The sequence below is a fragment of the Girardinichthys multiradiatus genome, chromosome 8 (assembly GCF_021462225.1).
Source record: "Girardinichthys multiradiatus isolate DD_20200921_A chromosome 8, DD_fGirMul_XY1, whole genome shotgun sequence".
Taxonomy (NCBI): Eukaryota; Metazoa; Chordata; class Actinopteri; order Cyprinodontiformes; family Goodeidae; genus Girardinichthys; species Girardinichthys multiradiatus.
Genome location: NC_061801.1, coordinates 21,948,756 through 21,970,471, shown reverse-complemented (window position 1 = coordinate 21,970,471; position 21,716 = coordinate 21,948,756). Strand labels below are relative to the sequence as shown.

General features: G+C 39.4%; 1 protein-coding gene across 6 annotated transcripts in view; it reads right to left on the bottom strand.

The window, feature by feature from the left end:
- LOC124872311 (astrotactin-2-like) overlaps positions 1–21,716 on the bottom strand; it is a 513,868-nt gene that overhangs the window by 76,111 nt on the left and 416,041 nt on the right. For 5 of the 6 annotated variants that reach the window (XR_007039251.1, XR_007039252.1, XM_047372151.1 and 2 more), the window contains 3 exons: positions 20,407–20,729; positions 9,464–9,597; positions 6,469–6,617 (listed from right to left, as the gene is read on the bottom strand). Coding sequence is in view for 4 of the 6 variants with exons in the window: in XM_047372151.1 (XP_047228107.1) it covers positions 6,469–6,617; positions 9,464–9,597; positions 20,407–20,729 (606 nt within the window). In the remaining 2 variants the exon portion in view is untranslated. Of the gene's footprint in view, positions 1–3,794; positions 6,378–6,468; positions 6,618–9,463; positions 9,598–20,406; positions 20,730–21,716 lie in introns of those variants that run through there. The other variant, XM_047372152.1, reaches the window with a different exon arrangement.

Genomic DNA, 21,716 nt, shown 5'->3' with positions numbered 1-21,716 from the left:
GTGTGCAGGGTGTGTGGAGTCTGCAGGGATTTTAGCTGCCCTTTTCCTGACCCTAGACTTGTATAACTCCTTGATAGAGGGAAGGTCAGCCCTGATGATTTGTTGCAGTCTGAACCTGTCCTGTTGTGTGGATGAGCCAAACCACACTGAGATGAATAAAGACAGGACAGACTGAATGATGGCAGTGCGGAAGATGACCAGCAGCCCCTGTGGAAGGTTGTACTTCTTGAGTTGCATCAGGTGGTCCACAGTAGATACAGTGTTGTTGATGATGGTGAGGGGGGATATGTGGGAATGGTGTTCTCTGAAAGTCCACCATCATCTCCACAGTCTTGAATGAGTTAAGTTCAAGGTGGTTCTGACCACAGCAGTGTACCAGCAGATCCACCTCCTGTCTGTATGCAGACTCATCACTGTCCTGGATCTGACCGATAACAGTGGTGTCATCAACTTCAGGAGTTTCACAGATGGGTCCACTGCAGTGCAGTCATTTGTGTACAGGGAGAAGAGGAGTGGGGAGAGAACACACCCCTGCGGGATGCCGGTGCTAATGGTTCTTGACATGCTCAGCCATGAGGCATTTCCACTAAATACATATTACCATAGCCAGCTTTGAGCAGAATGGTGGTGTCTTTTCATTTTAACAAGAAAAAGGAAACTGATATGTGCAAGACTGATGAACATTAGCTTAAAGAAGATTATGTTCAGATTTTCTAAGACTAAACATAAAGACATAAAATGTGAACTTTGCATGATCTCACACTACGACTTTTGAATCATTTTTCAATTAAACCCCTATAAACTTTAGAAACAGCAACACATTTTCTTAATGAGACACCACAATCATGGAACCCTTGAAATCTCACAAGCTATATCTGGGAACCTGTTTATTACCATCATTATATGAAGTACCTTTATGATCAAAAGAGTCAGACTTTTCTGCTGTTCTAAAGAAACATAGCTTTTGAAACACAGGGATGGCTACAACCAAGCGTATGAATATCCTCACTCTGCCATCTTTATGAGTGTGCACAGCTGATTACTTTTTTCAATCTATTTAATTTGTATGTCAATATTTAAAAATAATACTTCTTCCACTCTCCTGAAGAAGACAGCATTTGAAACTACAGCTCTCCGCACCTGACCCATGCACTAGTCTGGGCAGATGCATGCCTCAGCTGCTAGATCAAGAGCTGCTACCACGTCTTTTCTGTTCATCGGACCTGCTGCCCTCAACGTGCTCTCCTGTTCATCAGGGGCTTAATGTATAAAAGAGTGTGCAGCTTTCATACTAAAGGTTTGTGGTAGGAGGAAATTGTGAAACTTGTGGCGCACAAAAAAAATTTGGATGTATGAAACTGTGCATAAATATGTCACCGCACATGTAGCCTTCATACATCCCAATTTGCGGTGAATTTGACCTAGTCACACGTGGCACTTGGACCGCCCGGTCCCCGCTCCTAAATACAGATGTAAAGTATGATAAATAGCTGGAAGTCACCCATCAGTGTCCGAATAACCATGACAACTGTGCTGTGACAGTCAAAGAACCGGTTCCTTTCGGCAGAAAAACACCAAGCGAAACTGTGTCTACACACCATGAGGGATGTTTATAGTGAATTACAGCAAACCAACAACTTCTTCAATGACATCAGCGAGTCAAACCCAACTTGAAATAAAAAGGTTGTCGGCTTGAACCCGTTTAGTTCTACAATGTCTGCATCAAATCCACATGGCACTGTAGCTGCTGCACTAAGCTCAGTTACAGCTCATTGCTGATTATTATAATGACGTGAATATTCCTACCATATTTCTCATATTTTTCATAGTGTATGTCTCACCACACACACTATGAAAAATACAGAAATCATGAGCTGGGGCCAACGGGCCTTTAGTGAGACACATTAGCGCATAATAAATAGGTTGCACTTATATGGAATGAAAATGCCTACTATTCATAAATTCATATTCACCAACAAATGGTGCCCTTATAGCAATATGAGTGCAGTCCAAAGCTCTGATTACATTCAGAAATCGGGTCATCGCTTCGAATGAGAACCACAGTTTAGGGGAACTTATTGTAGGTGAGCAACATACGGATGAGGCTAACCCATATGGCTGGCATGCCTCGGTTCAGGGATTACTGTTAAATACCCAACCTGTCAGTCAGCTCTCTCTGAAAAGCTCCAGTAAAGGACTGCAGCATAGTTAGAACTTAAACTGGCACCGGCGATGCAGAGTTCCTCCTGGTTTCCCCCCTGTAACACTGAGGCCAGCTCCATGCAGGACTCCAAAATAATTGCCCTGGGCAATCTAAACCAGCCAATAAGCCATGCATCATCATGTGCCAGCAGGTCAGTATTTCTGAATAACCGCTCCCTCTGACATCTTCCATCCTCCAGCTGTGCCCAAGCTACCATCATTGCACAGAAAGTTTCACAGTTTACATCCGACTAAGATTGTTTCTATCATTTTCTGAGGTGTGTTGCGTTATTGTATGAGGCTCAATGCATTTCAATTTAATCACTCTGGTTTAAACCATAATAGGTCAGACTCATGAAAAACGCATCAGGCTTGATGCTCAGTGAATTAAATAAAGCTGAATGGAGTCATATTTCGGTGCATTTAGACGAGTTCTAGATTTCTGTAGTTCTCATATATAATGAGTAGTATTTTTGTCTACTGAAAACGTTTGCGTAGCTTCCACACACTTATACGTTCATTTTTGTACATGCCAAGTTGTGCATAAAACATTGCGGTGTAAGATTTTTGTGCCTCCGTACGTTTGACACATGAGGCCGCAGAACAATTCACCATATTAGGGTATGTTTGGGATGGGATGGGAACCGAATGTGGTACTTTTGTAGTTACCGACCGAATTTCGTTGGTATTACCGAGTAGCTATTCACGTAAAATGAAATGATGCCATGTTTCGGTACCTAAACACATCATTGTGACACTGAGGGAGTGAAAGAATGGGAGATTTTCCAGGCCAGACATGAACACAGCATTGTACGCACAAGAGCGTAAAGACGTCAGTAGCCGCTGGTACAGTCAACAAAGCAAGCATGGCTGATAGAAAGCGCTCGAAAGTATGGCTCCACTTTTCAAAATGCGATGTAGATTATGCTCACTGCAATATTTCTGATATAAAGTGCAAGGCCAGTGTGGAGTGGTCTTGGCTCTTGCCCAAGAAAGTTGACATGTTAGTGTTCTTGAAGAAGAACATCAACAAGAATGAAGATTAACAGTAAATGTAGTTCACTGCAAAAACGTTTGCTTCACTTCCATTTGTAGCTTGTGATACTTTAATTTGTAAGATAGTGTATCTTTATTTTTATACCCAGCCACCCATTCTGAACATCACAGTGTTTTACAGTCTGTAGTCAAATACATAAAAAAACTAATATCTTAGAGGGTTGGGGATATTTAACTAAAGGAATCACAAAAAAAAGAAAGCATGGACTTCCACTTTCAGCATTTTTTACAAATATGAGGAGAGAGAGTGATGCACCCATGGAACCCTGTTTTAATAGATTTAAGCTGATAAAGTTTAAATATGATGCATATTAAAGAAACCATAACTCCCCAAGATTGTTGATCATTCACCGGCTTTATGTTTGAATTGAGCAGAAGCTTAGCAGCTTGAACTGCTGTGTGGCATCTGTTGCTATAACACACATCTCCCAGGCAGTTTAAGGATAAGGTTGTGGAGAAATAACAGCAGGGTTATGTTATAAAACAATATCCCAAGCTTTGAACTTTACTGCACCTTTATTTATACATGCGAATCTCTTTGAGACATGTCACAGAGCACGAATCAGTCCATCATCTGGACATGAAAAGAGCATGGCACAACAGCAAATCATCCAAGACATACAGTAGCTGTCCAACAAAACTGTGAAGGCAGGCAAGGAGAGCATTAATCAAAGAACCAGCCAAGATGGCCATGGTTCCTTTGGAGGAGCTGCAGAGATTCACAAGTGGAAGATTCTTTTGATAAGACAACAATTAATTGTTCACTTCAATCACACAAATCTAGTCATTACAGACGACTGCTGAAAAGAAACCCATTGTTCACTGATTCTTTGATCAATGCTCTCCTGAAAGAATCTTGTTAGAGAATGCAAATGACTTGAGACTAGAGCAGAGGTTCACAATAACACTACAAATACAGCTAACATGATAGGGTTTGGATTAAAGTATATCATTGTGTTACATTGGACCAATGTTAAAGTTCAGACATAAGTCCAGTTGAGAATCAGTGCCCAGACTTAAAAACTGCTGTTCAAGGATGTGATCCATTCAATATGACATAACGTGAACTATTTTTGCAAAACATAATGGGCAATAAATTCAGTCTCTGGATGTGTAAAGCTGGTAGATACATACCACAAAATACCTGCATTTTATTTGCAATGAAAGGTGCTTCTACATAATATTGACTCAGGAGGGATGAATACAAGTGTATGCTATACTTTAGATTTTTATTTGTAAACATTTTGAAAACCATCATTTTCCTTAAACTTTATATTTGCCTGTTATTTTGTGTCGGACCATCACATATCCCACTAAAACACATCAGACTTTGTGGTTGTAATGTGAAAAAAAATCTAAGTATTATGAATCCTTCTGCAAGGCGCAACACTTTATATGTTTAACTTCTGTTAAGTCTGGACATAGCCATAGTTAGTCAGAGAAAGGTCTATGCTGTTGCAATGCCACATATTCAACTAGTTAATGTCTGTGGTGTTTGTATTTAAGAAGAAGGGGTACAATAGTCAAACAACAACAAAAAAACAAACTAGTATAAAATAAGTAAATAAATGCCAGTGATTTTTTTATTTTATTTTTTATGAAAATGCCCATCCTGTTTTCCAACCACATCTGAAATCTGTTGTTTGTACTAAAATGTACTAAACACTGGAACAGTGTATACAGTTACTTTCTGATTAGATGTTTGACATTTAAAGAGCCCAGAATGGAGAACTTAAATGAAACAATTAGATGACACATACAGAAACTTTGTGCCTCATTTTTTTATAATGCTGCCTCATTTAAGGCTTGAATACCAAATATCACTTCACATTGCCCTTCACTGCCAAATACCATTACTGGCTTAAGCTTTGGGTGGTGATTTTTCCACACGATTATCAAACACGGTTCAATATAATTCTTTTGAACAATCCTTCAGCCTGTAACCCCTCGTTAAAAGTTTGGAGAGGAAGCCATGACTACACACTTCTTAGTTCAAATCATATAGTCGTCCTGGAAAATATGAACACGGTAAATAGAAGAGAAACACTTGCTTTCCAGAAAACCACAAAGAAGCCCTAAGGCAAAGCATTTATCCCCAGAATTTCTCCAGTGGAGATTCTCTGCAGCCAGCCAACCAGCAGTTTCACTTGCAACTTTAAAATGGGAAAGTAATTGTGTCTTTGCTTGAGTAAGAAAAGAAGTGTTGAAAAAAAAACAAACAAAAAAAACAGAGGAATGTAACTTTTTAAACATCCTTGTTTGGTGTTCGTGGTGCAAGGCCAAACATGGTTTTTAATTGTAGCAATTTCAGTAAACAAAATAAAGTGTCTATGAGGTGGTATTACAAACTGAAAATTTTCAAAAACAGACCTTCTTCAAGGCTATTTGCCCATGGTAATGAGAACATGCTTTTCTGTAAAAATACTTTTATTTTTATTGTTGAAAACAAATTAGCAACCCTGTGATGATCCGGCCACAGAACTCTCCCAGTGTTCGGTTAATGCTTTGACTTCTTTAATTTACCATCCTAATTACCAACCTTATCCTAACCCTGGACAGCCATTGTGTATTGATAGTTTTATTTACAGTGTGTGGAAAAAAGTTACTAATATATCCAGTTAGAGTATTACAAACAATAAGTGAAACAAAAAGTTGAAACAATGACTCTGAAACTGAACTTTGTCTCCGTCACAACACGATTTACAACACGAGTGGTGACTGGCACATAGAAAAGTGAGTCACCCTCACCATCTGCCCCTTCATGCCTCACCTTTGCCAGCATGTCTGTGCCTAGCTGTCTGGGCCCACTCTTTGCTCACTGGTGCCCACGCTTCATCAGCATCACTCCCAGCTGCGATGGACGGCTTGTCTATACTTCTCAATGTCTGAGGCCACTTTTTTCCACACCACCTAGTTTCTTGATTAGATCTGGCTTGTTCCTATGACTCATACCGGCCCTGATCACAACAATGACCATTTCCTTGACCTGTAAATACAATTGCCAGCACCACTCACAGTGTTTGAACAGCCCTCTCTACGTCATACCATGTCCTCAAGCAAACGTTTTACTTGTCATTTGTGTCTAAGGCCAACTCTTCCACCTCAGTTGATCCAAGTGTCTTTAGGGCCAAATGTGAAAAAAATTACCAAATTAAAACAAAGATTATAAAATACAGTCATGAAACTAACTTGAGAATTAATCTTTTCTACCTGTGTAGATTTCTGCTTCTGAGGGATCCTCTACACGTTTATGTTGAATGATGTAGTCAGAAACTTTGCAGCCAATCAGCGGCTCCACATCCATCCACTCCAGGGCCACTGTTGTGCTTGAGGGCTCCATGTAAGGGGCTAGACGCAAACTAAAGTAATAGAGGAAACAAAAGGCTCAGCATTAGAATTACAGTTAAATTAGGTATTACTAGTAGCTATAATAGTATTATCATTACTATTTTATCTTTAGTCAATCAACTGGTTGCAAATTAGTAAATGAAAATGGCATAATACACAAAAATATTGTAAGAAACTGCAGTACAATTTAAATGAATAAACCTATTCTTTTTTTTTTCCAAATACTGCTAATATCTATAAATAAATTATGCTGGTCCTCTCTTTGATAAGTGATAGAACAAAAAGTATCCATAGTCACTATACATTTTAATCAATGTCTCCATTAGGTGTTTAAACCATGCCTCTTGTTTTTTCATGCCAGAGCAGTGATGCAGGGAAAGCTAAAGCAACACTGTAGTTGGGGCATTTATATGATAATCATTCCCTGCAAATAAAGAAAAAGATAAATATGCAATATATACACTCACCAGCCACTTTATTATTTACACCTGTCCAACTGCTCGTTAATGCAGATTTCTAATCAGCCAATTACAGGGCAGCAACTCAATGCATTTAGGCATGTAGACATGGTCAAGACGATCTGTTGCAGTTCAAATTGAGCATCAGAATGGGGAAGAACGGTGATTTAAGTGACTTTGAATGTTGCATGGTTGTTGGTGCCAGACAGGCTGGTCTGAGTATTTCAGAAACTGCTGAACTACTGGGATTTTCATGCACTACCATCTCTAGGGTTTACAGAGAATGGTCTGAAAAAGAAAAAATATCCAGTGAAAACATCCAGCCGCAGTTCTGTGGGCGCAAATGCCTTGTTGATGCCAGAGGTCAGAGGAGAATGGCTAGACTGGTTTGAGTTAATAGAAAGGCAAAAGTAACTCAAATAACCACTCATTACAACCAACACATGCAGAAAAGTGTCTCTGAACGCACATGTCGAACCTTAAGGCGGATGGGCTACAGCAGCAGAAGACCACACCGGGTGCCACTCCTGTCAACTAAGTACAGGAAATTGAGGCTACAATTTGCACAAGTTCATCAAAATTGTACAATAGAAGATTGGAAAAACGTCGCCTGTTCTGATGAGTCTCGATTTCTGCTGCGACATTCAAATGGTAGGGTCAAAATTTGGCATCAACAACATGAAAGCATGGATCCATCCTGCCTTTTATCAACAGTTCAGGCTAGTGGTGGTGGTGTGATGGTGTGGGGGATATTTTCTTGGCACACTTTGGGCTCCTTAATACCAATTGACCATCGTGTCAACGCCACAGCCTACCTGAGTATTGTTGCTGATCATGTCCATCCCTTTATGACCACAGTAAACCCATCTTCTGACGGTTACTTCCAGCAGGATAACACGCCATGTCATAAAGCACGAATCATCTCAGACTGGTTTCTTGAACATGACAATGATTTCACTGTACTCAAATGGCCTCCACAGTCACCAGATCTCAATCCAATAGAACTCCTTTGGGATGTGGTGGAACGGGAGATTTGCATCATGGATGTGCAGCCGACAAATCTGCAGCATCTGTGTGATGCTATCATGTAAATATGGACCAAACTTTCTAAGGAATGTTTCCACTACCTTGCTGAATCTGAAGGATTAAGGCAGTTCTGAAGGAAAAAGTGGGTCCAACCCAGTACTGGCAAGGTGTACCTAATAAAGTGGCCGGTGAGTGTATATCCAGTTGTTTTTCATATTCATCAAGTGCTGCACTCTAGCATTTCAAAGAACAGAAACTTTATAATACATGCAACCCCAACATTAAAAGCAGATGGCTTGTCTGAACTTACTTTCAATGTAATTTATATTAATTTTCTCACTAAACTCGTTTGAATTCAGACCCCAAAAAAAGGGCCCGGAGTTGGGCTTTAATAATGTTAGAGGAAAGTTAGTTTTTGTTTAAAACAAATTTAAACAGTCTAGGTCATGTGTGATTGTTCTGTAAATAACTTTGTCTAAGATTGTGTAAAGACAGGTTTTTATTTTCTCTACAAGCATAAACCTTTAGAATTTAGAAGACTTTCATGAACATTTTAGAATATGACTATAAAAACAAACAAAGAAGAAGCCCAATTACTGTTACACATCTGTTAGATAAAGGTCTGATGGGTAGCATATTCTTAACATAGTTTTTTTATTATCATTTTAGCCTGCCTTTGTTGGTACGGGCTAATAATCCTATTATTGATACACTATGAACATAAATTGAGAAATTAGCCCATACCAACAAGGGCACATTAAAACATTGCATCATCTTTGGTATTCAAACTTAATGTAGGTAGCATAATAACTTGTATGTATGACCAAGTTTTTGCCATCGGTGGTTTTTCAACAACCTCTAAATGGTATAAACACTGTGAAAATTCAAAAGCAAATCTAAGCAAAAATGTGCTTGCTATTTATAATGGGCACTCACTAACACTGAAATATACAAAAAAGGGACCAACAGCACTCACAGCCTAAGCTCCGTGTTAAAATTCTAGTTCCATTCATAGATGCCTGCACAGTAGCTTTGTCTTCAATGGTGTTGCCTTTTCAATCTACTACTTCTTTTTGGAAGTACCTATGGCAGCAATTCTTCAGAAGAATGACTCGCAAAAGCCACAGGAGTATTATTAGGACATCTTGAATGAGTGTATGTTCTTTTGAGAGAGGGAAGGTGGAAAATCAGCTCACAGTTATTAGACCTTCAAGGACCAGGCTTGTGTCTCCAACATTCTTAGGTGCCCCAGCAGAGCCAGGTTTCTGTGTGTGTGGGCATGTGCATATATTCATTTACAACCAGTGCATGCATTGAGAAAACTTGTCTTTGGTATGAAACCCTAGGTGTCAGCAGTGTCACCTTACACCTACATTGGCTGCCTGAGGGGACTGCAGTTAGGCAGACCATCTTTGTTGAAAGCGCTCAGGTCACAGCGACACCAGTTATCAATGACATCGCCCTTTCCAGCACACCAGTATAAGCTCATTGTGGCGCTCTTGAAGGCCTGCAAAGGGTAACAGGTGAGAGAAATGTAATTATCTCTAGGACCATGTGCACCTTGTCCATCTATGCTTAGCCCATCTCAGTCTGAACCTTTTCAACCAATGTCATCCATACATCCATAGACAGACAGACAGACAGACAGACAGACAGACAGACAGACAGACAGACAGACAGACAGACAGACAGACAGACAGACAGACAGACAGACAGACAGATTTTGAATATAAGTTGGGTCACTTGAGGGAATTTAAATATAATGAATTGCTCATAGCTCAAATCAGTCTCAAAGAGATAAATCTAGAACTATTCACTTCCCCCTACATGCAGACTGACCTATTTATTTCCACCTTTCCCAATTACCGGATGGCAGAAAGATCTTACCAGCACCAACAAGCTTACACTGCTATATCATTGATGCACTCTTACGTTAATGATGGAGATGTGAGAGCAGTGTCACTCCTCACCTCCCTCATTCTATGTGCTTCTGTGCAAGATCTGCTAGTGCAGATGTCGGTCTGACTGACGTGGGGATAGAGGGGGTTGGGTAGTGAGATACTAAGAGGTGACATCATCTCCTAACATCTTCTTGTGCTACTTCATTAACGGGCAAAAAGGTAAAAAAGTCAAAGGCAGAAGCTCAGTCATCCTCTAAAAGGCAGCAAAATGCCAATATAACCATCACAGCAATTAAGGATAATGTCAGGGTCTCTCCTAAAGCCTAGGGCATGATATAGAGAGACTTCCAGGGAGTTTGCAAGCACTTCTGCTCCCCCTAGTCACACTATGGATCAATAGAGCTCTCAGTTATTTATATTCTCTTGCAGGTTGGTAGTGCTGCCTCATGCATACTGGTTTCGAGATATGCTTGATCATGGTCACAAAAAAAGACGTTGAACCATGCAGAAAGATAATCGTAGCATACCATGCACCCAGCACAGAGCAGGGAATAGCCTTATCTTTTTTTCAGATACCATGTCATTCAATAAAGCAAATAAAGCAAGAAAGCAAAGCAAACAATGAGATGGCATTTAAGTCTAAGAAAATTGCACACAAACAGTATGTACATGAACATAAAAAATATAGTTGATTTCTACAGTTAGCTGTTTTATTCACTAAAGATATGCCACCAAAGATTTCTGCCATGTGCAAATTACTGAAAGTGACATTTGAAATGATTATCCTTTAAGTCCTCACATGAATAACAGACAGCTTGGAAAATAACAGTCAGGGTGTGAACAATTCAATTCAATTCAGTTTGATTTATATAGCGCCAATTCACAACACATGTTGTCTCAAGGCACTTCACAACAGTCAGGTACATACATTTCAATTAATCCTAACCATTGAACAGTGCAGTCGGAGTTAGCTTTTTATTCAAATTGGATAAAAAGTTTTTCTATCTAAGGAAATCCAGCAGATTGCATCCAGTCAGTGACTTGCAGCATTCACTCCTCCCGGATGAGCATGTAGAGACAGTGGACAGTCACTGGCGTTGACTTTGCAGCAATCCCTCATACTGAGCATGCATGTAGCGACAGTGGAGAGGAAAATCTCCCTTTTAACAGGAAGAAACCTCCAGCAGAACCAGGCTCAGTGTGAGCGGCCATCTGCCACGACCGACTGGGGGTTTGAGAGAACAGAGCAGAGACACAAAAAGAACACAGAAGCACTGATCCAGGAGTACTTTCTATGGGAAGGAAAAGTAAATGTTAATGGATGTAGCTCCTTTAGTCGTTTCACCTAGAAAGAAAGAACAGATAAACTCTGAGACAGTTTTCAATGTTAGTCTGAAAGAGAGCACATAGTTAAGCTCAGTCAATCGCCATGTCTAGGAGAGAGAAAGGGTTAAACACTAAAAGACAGGGCTACGTGGATCATTGGTAGAGGGTGAGCATTAAGTTGTTGCCAGCAGAAGCTCAGACGATTCCCCTCTCCAGAAAGGTGTCACAGGTAGACACAGAGTCAGGCCAGGTGTAGCTTCTAGGAAGAGAGAAGAGAGAGAACAAAGTTAAAAGCTGAAATAACAGCAAATAATGCAAAATTGGAGAGTAGTGTGAGAATGTAGCGAAGACGGTGAAAGTGGTCGTTATGTCCTCCAGCAGTCTAAGCCTATAGCAGCATAACTACACAGATAGAACACAGAAGCTAATGTTATTATGCCATCAGACTATTACATATCTGCCATTTGTCTGAATGGCATAGGAACACAAGATGCCACCTTCTTTTGGACATACCCTTTGGAAAGATTTAGTTAAATGAACACTGCAGTTTGCACAAGCCATGAACACAGGATATACGCCACTCCTAAAGAATTGATGCAACTACAACTGAAACATAGCAGCAATAATAGACACACTAACTATTCAATACAAAAACATTTTAAAAGTGAAATGCATGTTTCAAAGAAGTGACAGGACTTGATGTTCCACAAAATCCTCTCCATTTCCTCTCATGATGCCCACGAATCATGATTTTGTGTTTTTAAATACAAAAGCATACATGGTAAGGTAGGAAACATTGTGACTGCAGCTATGATATTTCCACAACACTATATTGTTAGCTGTGGAAGAAGCACACTTTCAAGGCAACCAACTCCATCCCATGCCACTTGGCTTTACTCAAGTATTTGGAGAGTGCTAGTGACCTAAATGAGCAGCAGAGGAAAGACTGAGGAAAATAGGGAGTGAGGCTGGAGAGCCCAAGAAAAATAGGACAATAAAAAGACAGAAAGATGCAGAAGGAAGAAAATGTGTAAAAAAGGACTCTTGAGCTATTAAAGCAATCCCCTACTTTACAATGGGGGGATCCCTCTGCAATCAAACAGAAGATACTACAATGTAAGCCCCTCTAAATGAGCTTGCAGAATGAACTTTTGTTGTAGGGGGGTAAGCAAAGACTTCAAGCCATGAACATATAATGACCTCATGAAAAAAAAGTCAGAACCTCTCACCCCCCACCCCCTTGGACCCATGTGGCTAACTGCTGCTGATAAAACAACAACAGGAGGAAACTTGTCACCTCATGTCAACGGGAAGTACACCACAGACAATGGCATCACAAAAATCCTAGATCCAGGGCCCATGTACGCACAAAGAATAGACAAATATAAGAAATGACCCCCACTACAAAGGGCAAAAGAGAGAAAGACCACAGAGCTGCCATGCACTTACCACCCTCAGTTTTTTAAGAAAAACCCCATATGGGCATGTGCGCTTGATTGCATGGGTGCACATGTGAAAAACAGACAAAGCGATCATCGCTGTGTTTATGTTTAAAGAGTAACGCAAGCCATTCTCCACTGGGTAAACAGGGAATCTAATTGTGGTTAAGAGAATGAGGTGGGGAGATGTGTGGGGGGACTTTGGAAGTAAAACAGAGATGGAGGTTTACAGAAAGGAAAAGAAAAAAAAAGAAAGGTACTTGTTTTTATATGTAAAGTGATAATGTGTTAAATGTCTAATGGTGAAGATAAGGAACAAGGATGGAAGAGGAAAGGTATTTTAGAAAGATGAACAGGCTCGATGAAGGGCTCTAGTCCGGGTACTTCTATGATTAGTGGAGTACATCTGACAAGAAGTGGGTTCTGTATGTTTCATTGATTAACCACAGATCACTGGAGATTTCCCAGAACAGTGGAGATCCATACCCTACACATTGTGCCTACCAAACAGGGGTATGAAACAGATCTCATCTACTTATGCTTCATATTAAAACAGCCAATTTTGACAAGGAGAGATCTCTCAAAGCCTTCATTGTAACCAAGTAAGTTTATGGGCAGCAAAGAGAGTTATTTTCAGGAACTGGTGATGTCACTGTTGTCACAATGGATACACGAATCTTACCAGTTCACAAATATGCTGTGATATATCTTCAGTGAACTTACCTATAATTAACAATTTGAGCTTTAAGTATAATCACTTTTAGCTTTGTATATTACAAATTACCAGTAAACAGCAAGACCAATTAGCATCAACTATTCCAGCCATGTGAACTCAAAGTCTTGACGTCATTCAGACCTTGCAGACTCATTGGCTCCAAAACACAACGTGAACCTTTCACTTTCATAGAAACCCTGTCGTGACTTACAAGAAGCCAAGTGAGCCCATTGTGACCTCCTTAATATATTAATCTGTTTTTCTAGTCTATGCTGACTAAATTACTGTCTGTATTCTGAGGCTAATACACAAAAACACTGGCCAGCTGGCCCACAGTATTGATTTATAAGATAATCACCAGTGGTGGAATAGAGTCTAAGTCAGAACACAGCAGATCATCTGTGAGTGTGTGTGTGTGTGTGTGTGTGTGTGTGTGTGTGTGTGTGTGTGTGTGTGTGCACCCGCATCAGTGCCTTTATGGGACTTTTCCAATCATTCAAGGGTAATGGTGTTAACAAAGAAGCCAATGGGCTGCTTCTAGGAACCTTATCAGAGGTAGCACTTCCAGGAAATTGTGCACGTAGGGCAGCTGGTGGGTTGGTTCATCCAGAGGTTGATGGGTGAATTGACACATCACATGACAACCATCAAACACCATGTGTGATTTGCATTTTGGAAAGGTAACTCTGTGTAAACACAGTCTAAACGAATCTGAAATGTCAAGCAACGTAATTTGAGAATGATCAAGAATTTATCTGTTTTTTTCCATAATGTACCATATAGTTTAGAATATAGCTCACATGACCAATAAGAATGAGAATGGCATGCGATACAATGCCATGGAAAAAGAAATTACAATTGCATTTGATTTCCAAATGTCATGTTCAAGAAACTGGTTTGGAATGATTTGTTGCATCCTACAGAAAGAAGCCATCAGAAGACAGGTACACTATGTTCATTAAGGGTTGGACATGGTCAGCAATAATATTCAGAAAGGCTGTGGCATTTAAACATTGCTCAAATGGTACAAATGGCCCAACGTCTGAAGAAAATATCCTACCACCATCACCAGCTTAATTTGTTAAAATGATGGATCCATGGTTCCATGTTGTTTAGGCAATATTCTGACCCTACCAAAGCTAACATCTAATGGTTTTTATGGAGACTTGGTGGTCCGAAGTTGCCATGTTTTTCTTCATTTCTCTGAAGCTGTGTGGTAACAAACAAATAGTCCTTGTTCAGAATAGTGGCCAGTGGCTCAAAGTAATTGGCCTCTGTGTCATGTCATACCTAATATACCCCAAGGAAAGCTTTGGATTGCTAATTAGAAGTTCATAGAATCTCTAATCATCTTTAAATAGCACAGTATAAGTTAAAAAATTCTTCCGTTTTATACATTTAAAAGGGATTTAAGAGTAACAGCATTTGTGTCAAATATTTATAACCATGGTTATTTTGAATCCATGAAATTAAAGGTTGATTTTTTTTTTCAAAACTTTTAGTGTGAGATATATACTGCAATAAAATAAAAATATGTTTTACCTTTCTTTTAAACATCTTTATCGTCGGTCCCGGCATATTTGTCTGTGTCTGTAAATTGCTCTCTGTGCCTATGCTTCACCTAAGCTTAATCCCTCTACCTCTTCCATTTTGAACCTGCCACCTTATATCTATTTCAAATGCTGCTTTAATGATGGGAAGCACGGTACTGGCCAGTGGGCAGGGTATAGAGCATTCTGACCCATTAGACTCAAAACCAATTTGTTCAAAAGGTTTGCCATAATTCAGTCATAGCAACCCTGGGACTCAAGCACCACAGGCATAAGTTTACTTATTTATGATCTGAGCTCTTTTTCCATGGAATCAAACAGCCTGTCGGGGACAGTGTTTGCATGCGTGCATTAGCATGGACCAGTCAGATCCATCTCAGTCAAATTTAATCAATTTCCACAACTCTTTTCAGTCTACGTCAAGTGAAGCCCAAGCCTAAATCAAACAACAAGGCCAAGAAAAGAGCAACTTGAGAAATACATATCTTTTCAGAAGCAAACATTATCACTAATGGATCAGCAAAAGTTCAAATAAATGCTACACACATAGATGTATGCTGGTTTTTACATGCGAAAATTATATATATATTATTGGACATTTACCGTGTTCTTGAAGTAAAACAAAAGATTTTGTCTGTTTCTGCTTTTTTGTCACACATGTTTCAGATTATCACAGAAGATTTTATAATTTGAGTGAATACAAAATTAAATTTTTCTCAGATTTTTAAATATAGCTCTTTTCCTTTGAAAAGAGCTATTACATTAGAGGAATTTTAGCGAACGTTTTTTGGGACTTTTGACCCACTCCAAAATCTTCTCTTTGAGCAATTCAGAAGTGGGCTTGTTGGTGTGTTGAAATCATTGTTTCAAGTGCCCTTAAGCTTAAGGTCATGAAATGATGGCCAGATATTCACCTTTCTGGAAGACAACAGAACTCCTGATTCTGTTATTTACAGAGTCATGCAAGTCCTAAAGCAACATAGCAGCCCCAGAGCATCACACTTCATCCGTCACATTTAACTGTTGGTATGATGTCTTATTCTGAAATGTTGTTGGTTTTCCACCACACACCATCCAAAAAGTTATGTTTTGATCTCATCGGTCCACAACATATATCCCCAAAGATATTAGAGATAATTAAGGGAAATGTGAGACAGGCCTTTGTGTTCTTTTTGATTAGCAGTGGTTTTTGCATTGGAACTCTCCCAAGGGTTTTATTTTCATCCAGTCTGTTTCCGGTTCTTGAATCATTATGTCAATGACTTTCTCACCTCTTGTTTAATTACCTTAGACTTATTTTATCCTACTTCATGTTGTCAAACGGATCCTATTTAGGTGGTTTCTCAAATCTGCTGGCCTGGAAGTAATCAGGCAAGGGCGTGGCCTGTGAAATTGAACATAGCATTTCCGAAAGTAGGGGTTAATCACATCTCACGATATAACTAGCGGGGGCGATTACTTTTAAAGATAGGACCAGGCTGATTTAACTCTTAATTTGGTAGAAACTGCAGTTTGTATTTATTTACTTTTGTCTGATAGTAAAATTTGTTTGATGATTTGACGTGTAAAAAAGACAAAAAACAAAAGAAATCTGCGAGGGGGCAAATACATTTTCACAAAATTGTAGTACGCCACGCATCATTTAGAGATTTTACATATTTTGTTATCATTAGGTATTGACTTGGGTCTAAATCTCAATCCTATACAATTATTTGAACTAAGGAAATGTTTATAGGAATTTATTTCTCCTGTCTCTTAACTCCAATGCAAGTATACTATATTTAATATTTAATTCAGTATCCTTTAATTTCTAGTTGGGGTTTTCAGTAAGAAGTGAAAATAATACTATTGTCCATACCGCCTTCTGGGTTAACATGGAATATATATGAGTGGGACATGACCTGTCAAACAGCCAGACAGTCTGGTTGAGGTCACTAAAAAGATACCAGCAGCTGAGAAATGAGGGAGGAATGGAGTCAAAGTGAAAGCGACATCTATTGAAGCCACACACAAGGCATTTAAAGACACATTTATCCAAATAGGCATACACATCCAGATAGAATTTGAGGGTATCTAACCATAAACTGAACCTCTAAGAGTATATTTGATTGCTTTCATGGATTCAGAGTAAAGAGAAAAAAGGGCCTTATTTCGAAGAGAGCTTCTGCAGCATGGCAGCTGTCTTTCCCCGTAGACCCAGCCAAGTAGAAAGACAGTCTGAAGTGAAATCGTGTGTGAGAGACAGATGCACACATGAAGATGAAGCGACAGAGCAATTGTGTGTGTGGACAGACAGGTTGCTGCTAGTTTCTAATGCAATATACGTATGTGCCATTTTGACGTGCAGCAGCTGTGGCCAAGAAGAGAAGAAAATGCAAGCAAAAGAGTAGCAGAGTGATGTACTCGATGCCCTCCCCAGTAGTTGATGACATCAATAAGAAGCTAATAATCCTGCCTTAAATCAGCTCTGAGGGGTACCTTAGTCAACTGCAGGCTAACCGGTCTTCTTCTCGCACACTTCATCTTTATAAGATCCAAGGGTAGTTTCGGGGTAGACATAAGAATGGGTAACAAAGTGGTTACAACAGCAAAATGAAGAGGCATTTTTGCATTTCCTCACATTTAGGTATTGAAAAGGCCCACTATGGGTTGTCTGCTATTGATTGCCCCTCCTACTCTTTGGGGCTGTGGTGCTTGTTATGAGAGGCACGTACAGAGGTTAATGCTGTGCATGTGCTTTCTGAATGGATTTATCCATATTTACATGAGTACTTATGGAGGTACCTAATCAGATGCCTGTTAAACATTTCTGAGTCACCTGTTTTTTTGCCTCTCTTCTTGCATGACGAGATCACAAATTTACCAGACATGAGCACATAGAAATCTAGCACAAACTGGGCTAAATGTGGTCAACTAAATGTAAAGTGAAGCCAGAGCCTCTTCCTAAATTAGGCTTCTGGAAAACAGATCTGATGTTATTAACTTTCACTGTAAAAAAAGAATCCAAAGCCTTCTCATACAGAATGAATCATAAACACAGCACGCGGCTTTTAAGATGATGTAAACATTCAGCAGTGAATGCTTGTTTTAAAACACCAATAGACATACACACAGAGACACTCACACACATACACACTGACTTTCCCATGAGAGAAAACCATGATGTCATCTTTTTTATGCCCTCTGTATTACAGTATTTGTTTCCAGTGATGAAAGTCAAGCAACTCATGCCCCCTAGAGGTGAGGTGCAACAACTGCATCAATTTAGTGCTTCAGAGGACACAAAATATACACATTTTAGAATTGTTACACTGCAGTAATGTGATATTAGATTACATACCAAGCAAAACATGTCAAACAGTGAGCTGACACTATCTAAAAGAGCTGCGATGCATACAATTAGCCTTGTTTTCCTAGCACATACATGTTAATTCACATAATTAGTTAAATAACGAAAGTGCTGCATTTTTGCTTTACAACCAGGTTTCATGGTAAATAAATAATATTTTTTTTTAGTTAATACTATATGGTGCCTTGCAAAAGTGTTCATAACCCTTGAATATTTTCCCATTATAACTTTTGGTCACATTTTCCATTTGGTCAAATTACAACCACAAACTCAAACATGCTTTACTAGGATTTTATGTGATTGACCAACACAATGTGGTAAATAACTATGCAGTTAAAAAAATGTATACATAGTTTTTAAACTTTCTTTGTAAAATTAATATCTGAAAAGTGTGGGATGTAGATGTGTGCAGTCTCTCTGGTTCAATAGTTCATAGAATCACCTTTCACTACAGCTGCAAGTCTCTTTGAGGTATAACTTTACTAGCTGTACACATCTAGAGACTGAAATGCTGATGGGGAGCATCTGAGAACATCAAAATTCAAGTTTAAAACAGATTCCCAGTTGAATATAGGTCTGAACATTGACTGGGACATTCTAACACATGCTTTGGAAACTGTTACCGTAGTGTGTTAAGAATGATGTGCATGCATTTGTTTTCCTACACACATAGCATTTCAATCTGAAAAGACTCACAAAGATAGGGATGGCAATCAGAAAAGTTTTAATGATGAGAAATTACATTGTTATTTCTTTGGTGCTCGGACAGGAAGACATGAATGCTGAGAATTACATGAGCTAAGATGATCATTTGTAAGGCTTAGATTTAGAGATGTCTTCCCCCTGATCCGACACTGGTGGTGGATTGGTGACCAGGGAGCGAGGAAGCCAGGAGTAGATGTGAAGGAAGATGGTGGAGGTGGGGTGGAGGAGGGATGAGCTCAGTTGACAGGCGAGGATGAACACAGCTGAAGGTCCTTTAAAAACAAGGCGCTGGAAGTTGATTGGATGGAGAATCAGACGGACAGGATGTTGATGGGATGGCCGGGAGACGCACAGAAGAGTCATTGGAAGGAGGAGGCGGTGAAGGTGAGTCTTTCATTCTGAATTTTCGTTTAAACTCCATTTTGCATGCAGGCCAAAATTAACTTTGAATGAAACATCTTCCACATCTACTGTGTCCCCTAAATGGATTACGGCAAACATTAAATTACACTTCTTATGACTTTATTTCAACAAAGACTTTCTTTTTGTCACTCTTCCATACAAGCTAGATCTATGTAATCCATTAGTAACGTTTGTCATGTCAACAGATTCTCCCACCTTAGCTGTGGACATCTGAAGCACCTTGAGAGTTACTATGAGCCTCTTAGCTGCTTCTCTGATTAAAGCTCTGCTTGCCTGGTGTACCAGTTTAGATGGATGGTGGCCATGTCTTAATAAGGTTTGCAGTTGTGTCATACTCCTTCCATTTTTAGGTGATGAACTAAACATTGTTCTAGGAGATGTTTAAAGTTGGGGCAATTGTTTCCTAACTTTAATCTTCTCCCCAACTTTTTTGTCCAACAGGTCTGCTGTGTTCCTTGATCTTTGCAATCCTGTTTGTTCACTAATGTTCTCTAATAAATCTACGAGGCCTTCTAAGCACAGCTGTATTTATGCTGAGATTAAATTGCACACAGGTGAATTCTAATTTCTAATTAGGTAACTTCTGCAGACAACTGGCTGCACTGGATTTTGTCTAAGCATATCAGAGTTTGAAGACTGAATACATAGTGGGATCAGATTTTTAATTGTGAAATAAAAAAATATACATTTTCCACAGTTCGGCATTAAATCTTGGTGGTCTAAAATAAATTGAAGCTTGCATTATAATATGGCAGAATGTGAAAACGTTTAAGGGGTATGTATTCTTTTGCAAGGCACTGTATATATAAAAAGTAGCTTAATACAGTCATTTTAATTTTGTCTCCTCTAACATTCCTAATTTATGTTATTCTATGGTTGAATAATCAATTCATAGGGCTCTTTCTCACCTCTTTGGTGACGTTGTCTTGAATCAGGCTGTAAAGTGGCACAACCTTGCTGACTTCAAGGAGGACAGGGATGGGAGATGGCTGCCCACCACTCCTACCATTACCATTGCGACTTCTCGCCGACCCTCCTCCCATCATGCCCTGATGATGGCATAGGTGGCAGCCAGAGGGACAGCTGCCCTTTTCTTCGCAACGGATCTCTACGCCACTCACCAGGTCATCAGACAACAGCTGGCTCTTTTGCAGAGCCAACAGGTAGTTGATGAAGGGAACAGACTTAAGCTCCCTTCGTCCTCCACCTCCGACTGCCTGGTCTGTTGCCTCTGGAAGAGCAGTCAGTAGAGGAACAGAGTGTGAGAGGAAAAAAATGAACAAAAATACTGTTCTTTACACCTTTTTTCAGTCAGTAACATGCATTTGTCAAATCTGTAGTCAGATTTTCATAGCTCTAAATACTACCACATTAGTCTGTTGATTCCATGCCATTAACACATTTCAGGTTCTAAAATGCCTAAATTTTATTACTAGACAAGTTATATCCAAAACCAAAACTATGGACCATTTTGTCTTATTCACATACATACACACACAGCACACCAGAACAGAAAACACAAAAATCAAACCTTAGATACCATATGAAAACATTTACATCTGCAAAAGCTTCAGCTTAAAAACAATAGTTAAACAATTCAATTCAATTCATCTTATTTGTATAGTGCCAAATCAGATGTAACCTAAAGACATTTTGTAACTCAAGTAGTCTATATCCAGAAATACATAATCAGATCAATCAAGGAAAATTAAACAATATAGGCAGATTTAATTTTCACTACATGCATTCAGAATTGATCCAAATTGCAATACGGTGCAGTCAAATTCAATTTATAATGCCAGCTGATAAAAGGTTGTCTTTTCAAGGAAGCCCAGACAATTGCATAAAGTCGTTGACTTTGCAGCCAATTCTCACCCCAAGCAAAGATGTGGCAACAGTGGAAAGAAACCTTTTAAATTTGCTTGTACTTGAAAGGGTTTATGAAGGCATAAATTCTAACAAGATTCCCGGGGGCTTCGCAAGAAGAACAGGCCCATAGCATCACAGATCATCTGTCATGCTCAACAGCATGCATGAGATCCTTTTCGAGACATTTATCCTTTGTTTTACGCCATGCAAACATGGAATGAAGTTGGAAATTTCAATCTTAGGAGGCTGTCACATTGTTTCATATCTTGCCATGGGTGGTGGTTCATTGAAAGTAGAGGGTCTTAAATTTAAGGGGGAAGTTTGTGGAACATTATATCGGGTTACACCT